The sequence below is a fragment of the Balaenoptera ricei genome, chromosome 20 (genome assembly GCF_028023285.1).
Source record: "Balaenoptera ricei isolate mBalRic1 chromosome 20, mBalRic1.hap2, whole genome shotgun sequence".
In the NCBI taxonomy this organism is placed as follows: domain Eukaryota; kingdom Metazoa; phylum Chordata; class Mammalia; order Artiodactyla; family Balaenopteridae; genus Balaenoptera; species Balaenoptera ricei.
The window spans coordinates 24,182,121-24,201,879 of NC_082658.1; the positions used below are offsets into that span (position 1 = coordinate 24,182,121).

General features: G+C 54.3%; 1 protein-coding gene across 3 annotated transcripts in view; it reads right to left on the bottom strand.

The window, feature by feature from the left end:
- Window positions 1-18,895, bottom strand: part of ABCC3 (ATP binding cassette subfamily C member 3) — a 42,746-nt gene extending 23,851 nt beyond the window's left edge. For all 3 annotated transcript variants that reach the window (XM_059908616.1, XM_059908615.1, XM_059908617.1), the window contains exons 1-8: window positions 18,799-18,895; window positions 7,184-7,360; window positions 6,695-6,820; window positions 6,350-6,487; window positions 5,392-5,517; window positions 5,075-5,136; window positions 4,240-4,371; window positions 2,832-3,023 (exon numbers count right to left, since the gene is read on the bottom strand). In XM_059908616.1, the coding sequence (XP_059764599.1) occupies window positions 2,832-3,023; window positions 4,240-4,371; window positions 5,075-5,136; window positions 5,392-5,517; window positions 6,350-6,487; window positions 6,695-6,820; window positions 7,184-7,360; window positions 18,799-18,843 (998 nt within the window). In that variant the 5' untranslated portion in view covers window positions 18,844-18,895. The remainder of the gene's footprint in view (window positions 1-2,831; window positions 3,024-4,239; window positions 4,372-5,074; window positions 5,137-5,391; window positions 5,518-6,349; window positions 6,488-6,694; window positions 6,821-7,183; window positions 7,361-18,798) is intronic.
- Between the last annotated feature and the right edge of the window lie 864 nt (window positions 18,896-19,759).

Consider the following 19,759-nt stretch of genomic DNA (forward strand, 5'->3'; position numbering starts at 1 on the left):
ATCACCCTCTGGCCACCTGCCTCACCGGCCTGCCTTTCTTGCCTCCTTGGGCCATGTGGCAGGAAGCAGTGCAACATGTCCATTGATTAGACTTTCCTGCACCTTCTTCTGGGCTGCCGAGGGCTCTGAAGTCCACTGCCTGACCACACAGACTCTCGCCCCTCAAATCCATCTTCTTCAATATCAGTGGTCTCCAACGCTGCCCGGTGACCTTCTCCGGGGCCCTAATCTACTTCCTCTCCCGCAGTCCTTTTCACCTCTTATCCTCTTACCTGTCCTCACTCCCCACCTCTCTCAGCAGCTGCCCACTTAAATCTTCCCATCGAGAACTCCCTGCCAACTGCAAACTTCCCTGCAAACACTTGCTCTCTTCCTTTTGTCCTGCCTCAGGACAGGAGGCGCCCTTTCAACTTTCCACGCCGGGTCCTGCCTCCCAAGCCCTGGATCCCACCTGCCTCCTCAGGAACACGTTTCGTCGTTGGCCCCCTTTCTCCCGGTCTTCAGTATCCTCCTCTCCACTGGCAGCTCTGTGCCTTGGCCGACTGACATGACCAAGTCTCTTCCATGTTAGGACAAACCTCCCCTTGACCCCATGGAGCAACCTCCATAGTCATGGCCAGGCTTCTTCTGCTGTGGGTTGGGTGTAACTCCCCAAAAGACATTTCAAGTCATAACCCCTGGTACCTGTGAACGTGACCTTATTTGGAAACAGGGTCTTTGCAGACATAATCAAGTTAAGATAAGGTCATATTGGAGTAGGGTGGCCCATAATCCAGTGACTGGAGTCTTTATAAGAGAAAAGAGAGGGAGATTTGCACACAGAGACACAGATGCAGACAGACAGACACACACACACACAGGAGGATGCCATGCAAAGATGGAGGCAGAGATTGGAGGGATGAGGCTCCAAGCCTAGGAATGCCAAGGACTGCCAGCACACCGGAACCTGGGAGGCGTGGAACAGATTCTCACTCAGAGCCTCTAGAAGGAACCTACCCACCGACACTTTGATTTCAGACCTCTGGCTTCCAGAACTGTGAAAGAATACATTTCTGTTTTCAGCCACCCAGTCTGTGGTACTCTGTTACCCTAGAAAACTAAAAACCTTTATAGGAAGTTTCTAGACCTCCACTGGCCCCGTCTCCACTGCAGAAACCCTGTTCTCAGGCCCTTCCCCTGTGTCGCAGCCTCTGTTCTTGGCAAAGTCACCAACAAACTCCACGTTGCCTTCCTCAGGCTCTATTTTACTGGTCAGCTTGCTTCACTGGAGGCCACGCCTTCCCCCGGAAGGGTTCTCTGTGCCCTGCTCCACAGCCTGGGTTCTTTTCCCAACTTCGTCCCCTCCACGCTAGTCTTCTGCTCACCCATACCTGTCAGAATGCCCTAGGGCTCCGTCTGGGGCCTCTGCACGGGCTCTCTGGGAGAGGTTAGCCACAGATATGGGACCCTGGGCTTCCACCCAATGGCTCTGCAAATGTGATCTCCAGCTAGCTGGGAATCTCCCCTTGGGGGCCACCAGCAACTCAGGCCCAAAATGGCCAAGATGCCCCTCACCACCTTGCCCAGGGCCCAGGTCTCTCTTCCTGCTGAGTTCACCATCTCAGCAAAAGATCCATCATCCTCCAGCTACCCAGGCCAGAACCCAGGTCACCTTCCCCCCCCACCCCTCCCCGGCACCAACACTCATTTCCAGAGAGTAGCTCCTGAATCCTGTCTCATTCCTGACCTGGACTTTCCTTGGACCTGGTTGGCCCACTTCCATGTGGCCACCCTGCCCTGCCTCCCCCACACTACTGGCAGGGGATCCTTCCAGAATGCAAACCAGACACCCCTCCCTGGCTTCAAATCTTTCAAGGATTTCCTTAGCTCTCCCTCTCTCCCTTTGTTGTTCTGCCCCTCCCTTTCGTCACCCCCCCTCTAGCATTCAGAAGTACCTGGAGTTCCTGAGTCATGCTGTTTCAGGCCTCTGTGACTCTGCACCTTCCCCTCCTTCCTCACCTAGTTAGCAAATTGCCTGTCCTTCCAAACTTGATAACCTCTCTGGCTGGCAAGTGTACCCTGCCCCTTCCCAGGCTGGCTTCCTTGCTCCTCTGGGGGTTTTTCAGACACCTAAGTACACCTCCGCCCACACTGTGCTCTAATAGATTTACACATTGGTTTCTCCCACAAGACCTTAAGACCATATCTGAGTTATCTTTGTATACCTAGTGTCTGGCACCATTCTGGGACCCTGGGGGCTCAAAATATGTTCACTGAATGAATGAATGCACAAATGCATGATTGGAGGGTCAAAGGATTGAGGGCTCAGCTGCTAGCTCCTTTCCATCCCCTCATTTGAGAGCTCTTTCTAGCCCAAGCCACTCACGTGATAGATGGCGGAGCCTATCATCTGGAAAGAGCACCGTAGATGGAGTTCAGAGCCCTGGACTCAAATCCATCTTTACCAGCTGTGTACCCTTGGCCAAGTCACTTCACCTCTCTGAGTTCCTATTTCCTCATTTTTTGGATTGTTTTTCGTTTTTCTGCTTCCTTGTTTGTAAAACGGGAAAAGGGCACCTCTCTGTAGGATTGTCAGGAGGATTTAAAGAGAGAATGTATGTTAACGTATACATCAGGGTACCTGGCAGTTGTACTTGGTCCAGATAAGTTGGATGTGAATGGGGAAATGAGGTGCAGAGGCTCTGCCACTTGCCAAAGGTCACACAGAAAGTGGGGATAGCCCCTTCGGTTCCTGGTCTGGCGCTCTTTTCTCTACACATTGTCCCCGAGGCCGGCCAGCCAGCCAGCCTCTTTTCCCGGGAAGGAGTGCGTGGGAGGGAGCATGGACAGACCTCAGCAGCTGTGGGTTGATGAAGGACAGCAGGTCCTGGATCAGCTTGAAGCACATGCTGAGGAGGAAGCTGGAGCCAAAGGTGGCCATCAGGGCCCGCAGGAAGGGGGGCTCCCGGGCCTGCGGCCGGCCCCCCAGCAGCACCTCACCCTCGCTGGACAGTCTCTTCCCAGAAGCCTCCGCAGCCTGGTGTCTGGTCCGGGGAGGAAGGAGCAGTGGGTAGGAATGGGCACATGGGCCCCGTGAAGCCAAGGGGCTGGCGAGGAGCAGGTAGGAGGGGTAGCTGCTTTCTTGGCTCTCAGAACTGGGAGGGGGAAGGACAGTGAGACTTTCCAGCTGAGAATCCCCAAGTGCCTTCAGGTGCTAGAGGATATATGAAGGGGTGCCTTAACTGCTCCTCAAGGACTATACACCCAGTAATTCCCAACCTGTGGCCCTCTCCATGCCTCCCCAGGGCTGGCTCCAGGGAGGACGCTGACAAGAAGGGAGACATGGGCAGGGCTGGCTAGTGGTCTAGTCACTGGCAAGCTGAGCAGGGAGGGAGTGGAGGTGGCATGGAGGGACAGAGAGGGGGTGCAGCAGGCAGACTGGGGGCCATTAGGTCTTCCAGAGGCTCCAAGCCATGAGCCCAAGACACTGCTGACCAAGTCCATGTCCCTGGTTCCTTCACAGCCAGTCGGCCATCAGAGGCTCAGGCGGAACCAGCATGGGATTTCTGGGCCCCAGGTTGTGGGTGGAAGGGGTTTCGGTCCTGGGGGGACGGGGGGTGAAGAAGGAGGACTCAGAGCCTCAGCTTTCTCGGCTGGGTAATCGGTCAGAGACAGGCTGCCAGTGGGCAGGCCCTTAGCCAGAGGGTCATCTCTTCCAGCCCCTGCCTCCACGCAGGAAGCAGGATTGAGAGGGGGCGCTGGCCTCAACCTTCCTCCCCCGGCCCCTTCCCCTCCTGAGGGAAGTCCCTGGAATCTACCCTTCAAGTCAGGCAGGGCAGTGCAGTGGTGAGTGCTGTGGGCCCAGACGGCTGGGTGTGGATTCTGGTTTTGCCACCACCAACTAGGGGACCTTGGGTGCATCATCAAACCTCTGTGCCTCAGTGACCTCATCTGGAACACAAAGGCAATAGAATCTGCACAGTAGCTGTCGGAGATTAACCGAGTTAGTCTGCATGATAAGGACAATGCCTGGGACAGAGTAAGTGCTACGAAAGTGTCAGCCATTCTCCAGCATCAGTAGCGTTGGGAGAGCTGACCCAGGCCTGAGCTGCCCACCCCAGGACCACCTGCACCTGCTCTTCTCCCCACGCCCAGCCATGTGATCTCCTGGGTCTACCAGCCTCGCCTGCAGGAGACCTGGGCTGTATGGAGGGGTGGGGGTGGGGGGGGCGCGGGGACGGGAGAGGAGGGGGGCCTCACCGCGCTGCCTGCTCTTGCTGCTTCTTCCTCTCCTGCAGCAGCCTCTGCACCACCACGTGGGAACGGTCCTCCTTGTTCAGGCACCAGAGGTCCCACTCCTCCAAGGGCCGCCGGTAGCCAAGGATGGCCAACCTGGAGCGGACGGGCAGCACCACCCTGGGTCAGAGTTCAGCAGCCTGGGGACAAGGGTCTCCAGAGAGGAGGATGTCCCTAGGGAGCTGTGGCCAAGGAAAGTGTTCCTTTATTCCCACAGTGAGCAGGATGGGCGTCACTGCCTCCCACCCCAAGTTCCTACTTCCAGCCCTTTCTCACTCCTTCCCGGATGCCCCATTGACTCCTGGGCCCTGATGACAAAATCCATGCTGGCTGCGGCCCTGGGGGATGACAAGGCCTGCTGGATGGAGCCCCAGCCCGAGGACCCTCCTCAGTACAATATGGTTAATGAGCTGTCACCCAGGTCACAGACACAATCCTCCTGCTCTAGCTGCTCTGAGGGGTGCCCAAGGAAATGGCAGCTGCAAGCTTATCCCTGACCAAATAGCTGGGAACTAATTATGGTCTCCCTCTAGGACCCTAGGCCTGTCCCCAAGGCCTGCCAGACACAGGTCTGGCCTGTGCCCTGGGATCAGAACTGGGCCAGGACCGGCCTCTGTACTCATCCCCCAGCCCAAACAGATAGGTTTCCCAACCCTCGCCTGCCCCATGCCCACTGGGGTTCACAGCTCCTCAGGCCCCTGAACTCCTGGCCTGCTCCCTTTCCTCTTTCTCATCCCCCAACTATCCATCCCCATTCCCCCTCCCCCGGGCCCCCAGGCTTGGGGAAGAGCCAACTCACTTTGTAAACCACCAGAAAGACAGGCGGGAGAGGAAGCCAGCTCCGGCCTCAGGGCAGGGGTTCTAGAAGGTGCAAGAGTGGGGCAGGGGAAATCAGGAGTGCACACCACCCTCTCAAGGCAGAGCAGAGGGAGGAGGGTGCCTCGCTCCTTCCTGCTCCTAGGAAGCACTCCTGCTCAGTGTGCAAGCCCTAGTTTGCACACTGTGGAGGTGACATGAAGATGGAATGAACTGAAAGGGATGGGGGATGCTGGTGAGGGCTGGGCTGAGGAGTGGGCTGTGGCACCCCCACTACCACCCACCTCCATTAAGACTCACGGGGTCGATATTCTTGGGGGAGAAAAACGGTGGCTTCTCCCTGAAGCAGGAGAGGATGAGGGCAGAGAGCACCAGGGCAAAGTAGATATAGAAGGTGGTGAAGCGGAAGGGGTCTGAGATCTTGCCCTGGGGGAGAAAGGAGAGCAGCATCAGAGCTTGGGAAGCCCTGGGCCTGCAGTCCTTGCCCCAAGGAGTCCTTTGGGGCACCAGACCCCTCTGGGGTAGAAGTCAGCAAAAGTGGGTACCTGGGTCCCCCTGCCCAGAGGCTTCTGAGCGACGGGAAAGGTCACAGGGGGTCCACTGTTCTGTGGAGACTTGCCCTGCTCATCTACATCACCTTGTCTAACCCTCCCTAACAGGTAGGAAATCTTATGATACTCAGTTTGCAATTGAGGAAATGAGACTCTTGGTTCAGGAATTTGCCCAAGATCACAAAGAGTAAGTGGGTTGTTCCCAGCCTGTGCTCTTATGAATATCCTTGATTGCCTCCTCTTGAGATGGAGAAATAGGGAGACACTAGATTGATCCCCAGTGTTCCAACCGCCCCCGCCCACCATTGAAGATCAAGAGGAAGGCCAGGAACTGAGGGAGGTGGGGGAAAAGGGGAGAACAAGACAACAGGATTCCAGGAAAGCCAGAACTGTTCATGTCTGCACACCTGCTCTCACTGAACAGACACTGCACTTGGTGGTAGCTGCTACGTTCCCACGAACAGCCGACAATGGCCGCATCTTGCTGCATTCCCCTGGGTTACACTGGTCCTCACCCCGCTCACCCGTGTGCTTCTCAGCAGAGATGCAACAAGTAGGGAATGACACAAAAAGGACTGAACAGCAGAGGAGGTCCTGGGAGCTGGGGAGGGGCAGAAGGGAGGAGCCTGGGACCCAGCAGTGACCTAGAGCTCTGGGGACAATCCCTGGACAGCACTGGACCTGGCAGGTTCCTCTCTTCCGCTTACCTGTGCCAAAGCTGAAAGGATCTTGGAACGGAAGGGGATGATGCCACAGACCACACACAGGAACCAGAAGATGATGAGGACCCCCGAAGACCGAACCCCCTGCAGCCGCTCATACTGGATCAGCAGGGTGGCCAGCAGCTGTGCAGGGAGGGCGGGAGAGGCTGGGCCAGAGCACACACATCTGGACCTGCCTCCATTCCTCCCCATGCCACATGGCCAGATGTTTCTGGGGTTACCCACTCCTAAGGTGTCCAGCCTTCTCCTCAGAGCCCATGGTTCCCCCACCACAATCCCACAACCCACTGGAGATCCTCCCCAATCCAGATTCCCTGGTCCCACACTGACCATGGTGACCCCCACCACCAAGGGGGTGACAAAGAAGATGGGGGCAGGGGCCCAACCGTGGACCAGGCCGTGGAAGGAGTAGAAGAGGTCAGTCCAGGAGACGCACCACAGCAGGACGCCCAAGGCCTATGAACAGGGCATATGTTAGGGACTCCATTCCCAAAGAAAGGGATGGTCCCCACTGGGGAGGAGCCTTTGCTCCTGAAACCAACAGACCTGCCCAGGCTTGCCCCCAAGGGCTGGGCTGGGCACTGGCCAGAAGCTTCTCCAGGGTGGGGAGAGCATTGCTGGAGAACTTGACTGAACTTCCCCAAGCAGAGATTATCTCACTGGGCTGCAGACCCAGCTGGCAGGCTGCCATGGCCCTGAGCACAGGGAGGGTGAGGCTGGGGAACCCAGACCAGTCACTGAGGGTGGGGAAAGGGACCCATTAAAAGGAGAATCTCCTAGGTCCTGGTCCCACCCGCAGGAGAGCCCTGAGCCCCTGACCGTCTTGAGCCTGGAGAGGCGAGAGAGAACAATGTAGCCTTGGTGGCGGTGCTGCAGGCAGAACAGGTAGCAGGGCAGGGCGGCCCACAGGTAGATGCAGGGGACCCAGGCCAGCACGGAGTTCTGGAAGCAGGGAGTGAAGTCCGGGTTGTCTGTGTGCACAGACAGATTGGAGTCCTGGGGACAAAGAGAAGAACTCAGGGGCAGCCTTGTGCAGCTCTGGGCTCACGCTCCAGGGAGGGGGCTGGGCCAGAGAGCTGACATGCGCTCTGGGGGTCAGAAGGTGTGTGAACATGAAAGTCTAAGTGTGCAAACCAGCAGGCATTGTCCGGAGTGTGAGCTCTTCCAGGAGGCTAAGGGCGCCCCATTTCCTCATATTTTCTCTCTGTCTCTCTAATTGATGTTTAATTTAAGTACAATAAACTGCACCCATTTGAAGTGCACAATCCAATGAGTGACAGTTGTACACACCTGCAAAACTGCTACCACAATAAAGATATAGAATAATCCACCATTCCACGAGTTCCTTTGTGCCCCTCTGCAGCCCATCCCTCCCAGGCAAACACTGATCTGCTTTCTGTCGTTCTAGATTTCCGCTCTTTTATTTTAAATTAATTTTTAATTTTATCAAGGCAATGTATGCAGATGGTTGAAGAGTCCACTTTCTCTCTAAAGCTCTCCCAGGGAAGGGATAGGGAGCCTCTCTGAGCTTTAGTTGCCTCTCCTCTAAAATGAGGGAGGCCATCCCTGCCCCACCTACCTCCTCAGTGGGTGTGAACTCAAAGGAGCAAGGGGAAGTGGAGAGAGCTTTGTAAACAAAGCTGGGGTGACCAACCATCCCAGTTTGCATAGAACTGTCCTGGTTCTAGCACTGACAGTCTCGTGTCTTAGGGAACCACTGAGTCCAGACAAGACCGCTTTTTGTCTTTGCACCTAAGAACTTTTCTGGAAAGAGATGGGGGAACACATTCAAACACATATTTTACTAAGATTGTTTCCCCCAAGGCCACCGATGAACTAATCTTTTTTTCCCTTCTTGCAAAGTGTTAGACTGTCTCTACAGAAAGCTCATAAAATATAAACAACTTAAAAAAAAAGGGACTTTCCTGGTGGTGCAGTGGTTAAGAATCCGCCTGCCAATGCAGGGGACACAGGTTCAATCCCTGGTCCAGGAAGATCCCACATGCTGCAGAGCAACAAAGCCCACGCGCCACAACTACTGAGCCTGCGCTCTAGAGCCCGCGCGCCGCAACTACTGAGCCCACATGCTGCAACTACTGAAGCCCCTGTGCCTAGAGCCCATGCTCCGCAACTAGAGAAGCCACCACAATGAGAAGCCCATGCACCGCAACAAAGAGTAGCCCCTGCTCACAGCAACTAGAGAAAGCCCGTGCGCAGCTACCAAGACCCAAGGCAGCCAAAAAAAAACCCCAAACCTCACCCACAATCCCATCCACCTAGAGACAACTCTTAACACCAGAAGATAGAACCCTCTACCTTCTAACTGCCAGTTTAAATAATTGTCATTTTTATTTTTGTCAAAGTTATAACATGCACATAATTCTAATGGTACATGAAAAGAAAATGGTACCCTGCCTCATCACTCCCCACCCCTAGTTCCACTTTCCAGGGGTAAGTATGTTCAAATATGCTAACTTGTTCTGGTAGCTACTTCTATGTTTTTAAGCAATTTGCTTTTAATATTGTTACATGATCTACCACTATTTGATAATCACTATTTTCTTTTGTTCTGGAAGTTAAAGCTGTACCTCTCTTACATTCTCTCCACTTGAACTTCCTCAGCCTTCCGGTGTAGAAACATCACAGGCTTTTGTTAAATAAATATTCACAGTTCACACTTTTTTGACTATATAAATATTGTTCACTACGACTGGCTCTACCCCTTTCAATACCTGTGTGACCTTAGGCAAGATGCTTGACCTTCACCTCTCTGGGTCTTAGTTTCTTCAAGGGTAACACTGAGATGATAACATCTCCCACCAGGCCCTGCCCACCTGGCCCCTCAGCCATCAGCCTAGCCCAGGCCCCCACCTCTTCCTAAGCAATTTCCACGGGGTTCTGGTCTCTTCCCTTCCATGCCCTATGGGCCCAGATCCCTGCCCACACTCTCCTGGTCTTCCCCTTCCTCCCTGGTCTTTCCTTCTATGTCTCCTGGCTGGTTCCCCTGCTTGGCACCAGAGTGCCCCGGAACTCAGTCCTTTCCTCTTCTCCATTTCCTTTTACATTTGCACTCACCCCCAGGGCAATCTCTTCCAGTCTCATCTACATGCCAATGACTCCCAAGTTTATCTCTCTACCTCACCACTCTCCAAATCCCCAACTCTAAATCCAACTGCCGAATGGACATCTCCACTTTACACATCGTACAAGAGCCTACAAGGTCCCCCACAGCGTCCCTTCCCGCCAACCTGTGACCTCTCTCACCGCCTCTCCTATGTCACTCCAGCCAGTGACCTCATTGCTATTCCTGAACATAATAGGTATGTTCCTGCCTCAGGGTCTTTGCACTGGCTGCTCTGTCTGGAACGTTCCTCCCTTAGACATCCTTAAGTCTCTCTTTCTCATTGAGGCCTAGGCTGACCACCCTGTTTAATATTTCACTTGCACCCTACTCCCAGCATTCCCAATCCACTCCCTTAACCTTTCTCTGCTTTTTCTTTTCCTTATACCTACCACCTTCTAACATGCTACATAATTTAGAAATTTATTATGTTTTCTCTCATCTCTTTCTGCTGGCATGTGTGTTTCTTGAAGGAAAGAATCTTTATTTCATTTATTGTTGTATCCTAAGTACCTAGAGCAGTGCCTGGCACATAGTAGGTGCTCAGCAAAAATTTGCTTAAATAACTTAAATCAAGCATTTGTTGAATAAATGAATAAACAAAAGGATAATGTTATACCCTGCCTCTAAACCTTCAGTGGCTTCCTACTGACTAGAAGACAAAGTCTAAGCATGGCATTCAAGTCCCACAACTGGCCTTGAACTATCTATCTATCTACCTACCTATCTATCTATCTATGTGAACTATTAAACTATCTATGTGCTTGAGTTATCCCATCTTAAGAAAATATTTCATGGAGTGGTCTGCACACCCTGCTTCCCTTTCCTCAGCCTACCCTCAGTCTCTAATCCCATCTGAGTCAGCCCCCTGCCTCCAAAGCACCTGCCCATGGTTGCAAGATTCCTGAAAGGCAGCGTTGTGCCCCTTGCCTCATGGCCCCAGACCTGCAGGGGCTCCTGCTCCTCCTGGAGCCAAGTCCAAGCACCCCTCCTTGCCTTCCCACTGCTCCCGTCCCCCACTGCCAAACTCACGTCACTCTAAATCTGCTCTGAGAGTCTCACTCCTACACCTTCGCTCAGCTGGTCCCTATTTCTTCCACTTGTCAAGATCCCAACAACTACAGGGAAGGGTGGTGGGCCCGGCTTAGGACCCACCTCTCCCATCTTGAGCACCCTTCCTGCTCTGAAGTCAGCACCTAACGACGGAGCCGCCTTCTGGAGTATGTCTTTCACTTGATGACGCTCAGATAAAGGCCTGCTATGAGCCAGGCGGAGGGGGAGGCAAACTCGGAACAGACCTGTCCCTGCCCCTGGGGAGCATGAGGTCCAGGGACATGCTTCTTTGGGGCGTTTCACTCAAACCCCAGAGAGCAGAGGTTGTACTGCGTACATCTTGAATTCTAGAGCTCTGTACTCAGTAGTCGCTCAAGCAATGCGAGCTAAGGACCAGAAGACTCTTGCTAAGCACTGGGCACACGGCCCTGGGCTGGGCACTGGGTCACAGAGGCGGGTTATTCTGTAGGCCTGATCAGGCTGTACCAGGGGAGGGGAGACAGACGCCCTGGCCCATATTGTTTTCCTCTTTCAAACATTTCTTAGCCAAGTATAGTATACTTACAGAAAAAGTACACCCAGCTTAAGTATACACCTCAGTGAATTTTCACACACTGAACACGCCTGTGTAACTAGAACTAGAATCAAGAAACAGGACATTGCCAGCCCCCAGAAGCCCCTGTTGTGCCCCCTCCAAGCCACTCCTCATCCCAGGAGAACACTGTTCTGAGTTCCAACAACATGTGATTTGGCCCATGTGGGAGCTTCCTATAAAGGAAATCCTACATTTCCTGGATCTTTCATGTCTGGCTTCTTCTCTCCGCGCTGCGTTTGGGGGTGTCATCCTTGGCGTTGAGTGTGAGTGGGGATTCTCCCTCCCCATTTCTGCACATGGTCCATTGTATGAATGGACCCACGCACTTATCCATTCCACTGTCAAGGGGCAGCTGCACCCTGCTTTAACGCTTGGCAAGCCCGTTAATCCCATCCACTTAGTTGCCATCCAGATAGCTGGCCCAAGGCCACCCCCAACTCTGACCATCTGGTCTTCGGGCCTGGAGTGAACTGCCAACCTCTCTGGGCCCAAGCTGAGCTTCAACTCCTACAGAAAGCATTTCTGGGGTGCCCCAGCCTCCAGCGGGCTTTTCCTTGCTTTATTTTGTATGCTCTCAGCAGCCAGATAGGTGACTATCAGCTGAGAGTGATCAAGACCCCTTATGTTTCAGTAGCATTTTATTATAGCACTTACGTGGTCATTATTCCAAAAGAAAAGACGACGAACAATATTAGGCAAAAGGAAAAGCAGGCTCCACCTGCTCTGGCAACAGGTCCAAGGACACCTGGCAGTTGGGAGCTGGGACGGACACCCAGGCCTCATGGCACCGAGCTGGGGTCTCTCTCACCCTGTGCTGCTTGGACCTGCACCTGTGAATACATCCTCTCTCTACAGCAACGTGAACCCTTCAGGATAGACACTGGGCCCTACTCTTACTCCTCTCCTCTCCTGCCCCACACCTTCCAGCTCCCAGCACAGGACCAGGTATGAGGAGCAGCCCAGATTGACCTTGTGAGTCAAGGTCTGTGCGTTGACAGACAAGGGAGAGTGTGTACAGGTAGACGGGAGCCCGAGTTCAAAGACACAACCAGGAATCACCACTTGCACTGGGTCAGGGTCAGGGTCAGGGCTCTCTGAGGCAGGCAGGGAGTGGTCCCGAGGAGAACGAAACCCTGATGCAGAGGACCCAGTGTGGGCTGCCTCTTTGGAGACTTCATCTCCCTGAACCTCAGTCTCCACACTAATGGGAGTAATGACAGCATCCCAGCCAGCTCCCCGCAGTGGGGGAGAATGAACAGCAAAGCTCCTTGACTCAAATAGGGCAACACTGGAGGAAGCGGGTGACTGAGCAGAGGCTGCCGGGACCTTGTTTTGGTTTCATAAACAAGTTCCACTGTGGCAACAATCAAGAGATCTTGGGAGGACCAGATGACTGCTTTGACCCACAGGGAGATCCGGCCTGGGCTCCTTTCCTTCAGATACGCATGTCCCAGCTGGGCAGAGCCCTCTCCAGGAGACAGTGGGTACCTGTCCTTGCCTGTGTCCTTAGGCTATTTACCTCTGACTGCTTGCTAGGACAACGACAGGACACGTCACGCACAACATGTTCAGAACGGAAATCCTGCCCGTGCCCCCTTCTCCAACCTGCCCACCTTGATGCAGGGCAATGCTTTCCTTCTCCCGGGCCGGAATCCTCTGAGTCATCCTTGATTCTTTCTCTTTCTCTCACAGCCCTCACCCAACCTTTTAGCAAATCCTGTCCACTCTACCTACAAATTATTAGGCTGAATGATATGAAAGGGCTATATTCGACTCTTTTTAATCTATAAAAAGGCATCTTCATTTGGATCTCCCTGATATATCCAGGATCCGACTGCTTCTCTCCACCCCACACTCTCACATGGATTGTGGCGTCGCGCCTTCTCTGGCCTCCCTGCTTCCAGGCCTGCCGCTGGCCTAGCAGTCTCCTCCAGCACAGCAGCTGGAGGCAAGTCTTCATGAAACCTAAGCCAGACGTCTTAGTGATGCACCATGTCACTTCTCTGGTTAAAACCTGCCAAGGGCTCCCCATTTCACTCGTAGTGAAAGCCAAAGTCTCCAGGGGGCCCTCGAGACCCTCATTATCTGCTCCCCTGTCTCTCTGACCTCAGCTTCCCCACTCCCCTCTCTCACCCCACCTGCCTCCTGGCCTCAGTGTGGTCCCCAAATGTCAGGCCTGTGCCTGCCTCAAGGCAGCGGTGCTGTGCCTCGTGCCCTGGTCACCTGCAAGCTTGTGCTCGGACCTCACCTTCTCGTGGAGGTCCACCCTGACCTTCCTAATTAAATCTGGAACTGTAACCCCCATCGTGCTCCTGCATCCCCATCCCTGCTGGCCTGTCCTATTTTCCCCATAGCCCTTATCACTTTCTAGGATAGTATATAATTGAGTTATTTCTTATGTTTATCGTTTTTCTGTCCTCTCTCACTGGAATATGTGTTCCATGAGGGCGGGTTTGTTAGTTCTGCTGACCAGCGTATTCCCCATTGCCTAGAACAGTTCCTAGCACAGACACAGCACTCCTATGCATTTGTTGAACAAAAGAAAGAAAGAATGAGTGAACAAATAAATGAAAGTCACCCTCCAAAGCCCACTTCTGCAGCCGTATGCCTGGGAACTCAGGATACTCTCTCTTTGACACCAACGCACGTGAGGGGCTCTCTGACCCAAACAAAGCTAAGTGTAAACGACATGGTTGGTGGAGGTCATTTCCTGGATCCCATGATACTCCCTGCAATCCCACAGAACCCAATGGGTGACCCCTTCTCAAACCACTGGCCCCCAATTCCCATTCCGAAGAACACCAGTTGGTCTGGGAGCTGAGCCCACAGCCCCTCCCCCACCGCCACCCACACAGTTTCCATGGCAACAACAGCTACCTTAATAATGTGATTAAACAGCTGGATGGGGCTGATAAGGTCTGGCACCCAGAATGGACCACACAGCAGGGGCCCCTTCATAGGCACCAAGACTGAAATCCCTGCAGACCCCAGCAGGGGGCAGGGGGCAGGGGGCAGTAAGGACCCCAGAGCTCTCTGCCCCAGCTGGGCCACGGCGCCTTCAGGGACTTCCCAGCCCCTGGGGCCCGAGGCTTGTTGATAGCCTCTGTCACGAGAAGAGTAATGACTTCCTTAATCCTGTGGGGTGGGGAGAAGGGATCAACTGACAAGTTCATTTATCTCAGCAGAAATGGAGGTGCAGAAAGGGCAAGGGGCTGTTCACATGTGCTGTGGCTGAAACTGCGGCTTTTGGAAGGGCCTGGGGGTGGGGGTGGGGGTGGGGGCCTGGCTCACAGCCTGGCCTGCGCGTCTGTTTCTGAAAGGGGCCTTGCCAGCCAGCAACAGCTTTGCTTATTTGAACACCACTGCGTTCCAAGATTATTATTTAATGTTCACACCAGCTGAGACTCGTGGCTGGAAAGTGACCGGCCCCAGTTCCCATGGGCTGACGCCAGGACTTGAACCCAGGCCCTGTAGCTCCAGAGCCCCAGTCCCCGTTAGGGCTCCAACATGACAGCCCACCTTGGGGAGAGAACACATGTGTCCAGATCACCTGAAACATTAAAAATCTTTCGGCCATACAGCCTGCCCTCAAATCACCTCTTTGCTGCAGTTCTTTTCATAGAGCTCAGGGGAAGGGTTGCCATCACGGGATAACAGACTAGCTGGCGTTCTGGGAGCCACTGGACTAGAAGCCTGAGTATCCAGTTAGAAGGAGAAATCCAAGCCAGGGTTAGGCCCCTGTTAGCACCGCCCCCCCCCCCCCAAGCCCAGCACCACCACCTGGCCCCAGCCCTGGAAACAGGAGCAGCTCCAGGCAGGGGAGGGGAGGGGCCCCGTCACACAGCAGTGGCACATCCAAGTCTCACCCCGCCTCTCTCAGGATCCTGCTGCACCTGTTGCCCCTGGGACAGCCACACCAGGGAGGGGTGGACACAACTCAGGTGCTCTGATCCTGCCTCCTGGGCGGGTCAGCGGGCAGGCCCCGCTGGGATCTCCCTCCCTGGCTGGCCCCACGCTCCAAGACCATTTCCTGGTCAGGGGACCAGCAGGAGGGCTTGGCAAAGTGCCCTCCCAAATGCCACTTCCTTGACTCACTTCCTTTCCTAAGTCTCCAGCCCTCCAGACCAGGTCCAGGGCAGTCGGGGAGCAGCAGGGCTTGGGAGAAGCCAGCCTGGGGCCACAAGGGACAAAATCTTTCTTCCAGAGGCCAGAAGCTCAGAGGCTCAAAGTGGTCTAGCACCAGCTTTGTTGCCCCAGATGGGATGGAGAGAAGGGATTCTAGTGGTCCTGGCCTGGCAGGGAGGACTGCGTTCCTGGTGGGGGTGGGGGTTGGTGTCCAGTAGGCGGAGGGGTGTCTGCCTCCTATCCACCGGCCTAACCTCAGGGGCCCTGCCTCTGCCAGTTGTTTGGTTAGGACCTTTGGATTTCTAAGCCGCATCAGCCTCCCAGGAACTTCCTGGAGCCATGAGATGAAAGCTAATTCTGCAAACAGGTCAAGACCTCCTGAGGGCAAACAGCCCCAGGCCCTTCCTCTGTGAACTCTCTTCACCACTGGTGCTGCCCAACTCCACTGCTCAGAACGGAGTAATCCTCCAGGCAGGGGGCAATGAGGTACAGCAAAGGGACACTTCCACCTTCTTTGTTCTAGAGGCATCTCTGGCTCCAAGATGGCTGGGCTGTTTGATCACAGTTCATTCTCTTGGAATTTATTTCCCATGAAACTCCCAAGCATGGTCAGAGATGTTGGTAATCCACCCCAAAGTGGGTAGACGTAAGAGAGAGAGTCAAAGAAAGGATGAGTCACTCACTCAGTACACAGTATGTGTGAGTGCATGATGTGTGTGTGCATGTCCGGGGGTCCCCTGGGTCTCCTACCCTCACATTTAGCTGGGGCTGAGGTGGATGGATTTAGCCACAAATTCCCCAGCAAACAGCTGAAATGGGAGCCCATGGCACAACAGCCATGCCAGCCCCTTTCTTGTAGGTCTTCCCAAATCTAACACCTCCTTCTAACCTCATATCTCTTTCTCTTTCTTCCTCTTCCCAGGAATATCATGACCTGTCACCAACAGAGAGTTTTAAGTTCTCAAATCATTTCACATTCCCTATCTTATTTGATCTCCACAACAGTCTTGTGAGGCAGTTAAGAGATGGGTTACTTCCCCATTTCACAGGTGGAAAAACTGAGGCTGTACAGATAAGCTAGCAAAAAAGTCTTGGTAGAGTAAACGAGTGGCCCAGAGGGGCCTGAATCATGTCCCCCTCCCCCACCTTTTCACCCTTGGCTCAGGTATCTCCTGGCTTCCCTGAACTACTTCCAACAAGGTGGGTCACCCACAGGCCCCTAAGATAAAAGGTTCAGGGACAAGTATACCTGAATAATATACAATGAAAATGAGATGCAAACTAGCACAGCACCAATGAATAGCCCTGAACTCCAGGTCATTGGGGTAACTGAGCTAGAGCTAAAGTTATAGCTCCAGCCTCTGGGCTTCAGACCCTGCCTCCCTTGTCTCAGCTCTGCAAACCCTCAGAGGATGAGCTGGGAACCTTCCTGGTTTCTTCCCACTCCACCTCCAGTCACCAGCCACACTGGGTACAGCCTGGAACAGCTTTCAGGAGCCAAGAAGATAATGTGGAAGATGGAAGGTGTTTAGACGTTGAGGTCGGGAAGAGGAGTGGTCAGTTCCCTTGTCATTTGAGGTATCCTCGTAGAGACCTCCAGGGAGTCATCCCTTGGACCTAACATAGCTGAGCCTCCCATGGACCCTGAGGTTCTCAGAGGAGGTACACACAGCTCATGAGCAACAGGAAGTTCAGGGACCGGGAGTCCAGAAGCCCAAATGTTCACAGTCAGGCACTGGCAAAGTTGGAGCCATACCTCAGGGTCCTGTTTCCCAGTCCAGCACTGCATAGCTGATTGTCATGTGACCTTGACAAGTCCATTCCTTCAGTTTCCCCAGCTCTGTAATGAGGGGCAGGGCCAGCTGCTCCAAGCCCCCAAGCTCTGACACTTGATTCCACAGTATCATGGAAGGGTAGAGCCAAAGGATCTCTAAGCTGAGAATAGGGAAGGAGTCCTGAGTTCCCCAACTCCTGGTCCCTTGAAGCCTGTCCCTGGACAGTCCTAAGCTCTCAGGGTTAACTGTCCACCCAGGAACAGGGGGCCCTTGCACTTGAGGCTTGGGCACATCTGCCCCCTTAATTTACAAGTCCTGCGCCTGGCCACCTCAGACACCGTGACCATGCTGTAGCCACATCAGCCAGGCTCAAGTGGCAGTGAGAGGAAGTCTACTCTTGAGCCAAAGGGGCAAACTCTGGACGCTGGCAACACGCGACCAGGCCAGGCTGGATGACAGACAGGGTTCCTGTGGCAAGAAGGGCAGCCGCAGAGAAGCTGCACCATCTCTGATTAACCATTTAGTGACCCAGAGAATAAAACAGATCCCCAAAGATATTTTTTACAGGTGTTCCATTGCCCCACATTTCAAAAATCCATGTAACCCCCCTCAGTCCAGCCCAAACACAGCCCAAGAGTGGAGTTCCTGACTGTATACACACACTTATGTACACACATGGGCACACACATGTGCACACACATGCACACACACCCACACAAGCATCCACCCATGGGTAACACACACTGGGCACACACAACACCAAGCACATATGTACAAATACTTGAAATGGCAAAAAGATTTAGAGATTGGGATTCTGAGGCCCTGGATTTGAGACCAGCCTATGCTGGGCAGCCCCCGGATGATCGCCGACAAGCCCCTTGAATCTGAGCTCATCTGTAAAATGGAGACACACCACCACTTGCCTCCCAGAGCTGCAGTGATGATCAAGGGAGCTGCCGTGAGTAGATTTGGAAAGCTGTAAGAAAGCTCTTGGGCTGTCTACATGGACTGCACTTAACTATGCTGCGGGTCTGGAGTCAGCAGCCTGAAAAGCAGCCTGATGTCTTAGAAAGGGATTTGGTGCCTGAGTGAAAAGGCCTGCTTTTCTATCCCAGCTCTGCGTTCCTCTAACTGGATGACATTGAGCAAGTCTCTAGGCCTCCCCTTCCCCATCTGTAAAAGGAGAGGGTGGGACCAGGAAATCCTGCTATCCTATACCTGTAAGGGCCTGCCTCCAGAGTGAGGTCTGCCTCTCCCTCCTGAGGCCGGTGCAGTGAGGATCACCTCCTCTCTGGTGGCTCTTGCCCAGAGCAAAGAAGGAAGCTTTCCCAAGAAGGCAGGAACCGTTTAAGAAGGGGGAAGCCCAGTGGAGCCAGGATCCCAAAGCACCTGGTCGACCGGCTGTGGGAGTGGGCATCCAAGCCCTAGTCTATGGGGCAGGCGCTTAAGTGTCATCAGGATCTAGTAATGGGGAAATGCCACTTCTGCACCCTGAGGTCAGCCCCAGAGAGGGACTGGGGTGAGGTGGCAAGTGCGGGCACTTTCTGAATTCAGGATGCTACCCACCGAGCCCTCGAGGAGCCTAATACTTGGCTTTCCCAGGCTCTCCCATGTGTCTGGGGAGGACAGGGCAGGTCCTGAAGGCCACTAGGGACCTGGCTCTGGGCGGCGCCACCAGGCCCCCTCCTGGCATCACATCGCTCCCTCCCCGGGGCTGCCTAAGGGCTCGCCGGTGCGCGCCCTCGGTCCCGGGACACCTCCTTACCCAGAACTTGGAGCCGAGCTCCCCGGAGCCGCACAGAGCGTCCATGGGGCCGGAGCTCGGCTGCGAGGACGGCGAGCACGGTCTCTACCAGCCCGGGACAGACCTAGCGCCCGCCCAGAGCCGCCTCCAGCCCCGCGCTCCGCCCCTGCCCGCCCCTCCAAGCCCTTCCCCCAGGCCCTTTGGGTCGAATTGAGACAGCGCCTCTAAGAAACTGCGGCTCCCGGAGGGATTTTAGGACAGTGGTGGCGGGCCATTGACACAGTGACAAGCCCTTCGGGTGGCCACTGGGCCGCGCTGGAGAGATGCCCCAGAAAGATGAGGCTGATAGGGCTGGAGCAGGGTCTGTTTCCAAGGGACACACACCCCCTCCCACAACGCACGACTCTGCGGAGAGGTGGGGTGGGGGGAGGTGGGCCCCCAGGAGTCAAGGGACATGAAAAGGGACTTAGCAAGACTCCCTCCGTGAATAAATCCTTGTCACGTTCATCTCTGAATGTCAGTCTCCTCATCTGTGAAATGGGAAGAGCTGTGTGTCCAGACAATCTAGAGGCTACCTCTGCCCCACAAGTTGTCCGGGAACTGGCAGACACCAACACAGAAAGCGCACGTGTGTGTGTGCGTGTGTGCGTGTGTGTGTGTGTGTGTGTGTGTGTGTACACCTAAGGAGAGAGGGATGGGAGGGGGTCCCAACGTCATCCAGATGGTGGCTTCCCATGATTCTCTTAAGTTGCTGCCTGCCTGTGGTTCTGTCCCTCCCTGATTTTGCACCTGCTGCTTCAGCACCACTCTCTGCCTCCACTGTCATATCTGGAAAACAAGGATGATCATAGTACCTATGTCACAGGGTTACTCTGAGGATTAAATGGGAAAGGTACGTAAAGCATCAAGCACATCTCCTGGCACATTTAGTAGGCAACCACCTTATGTTAGTTTCCTCCACTTCAGCCTGGTAAGGGTGGGG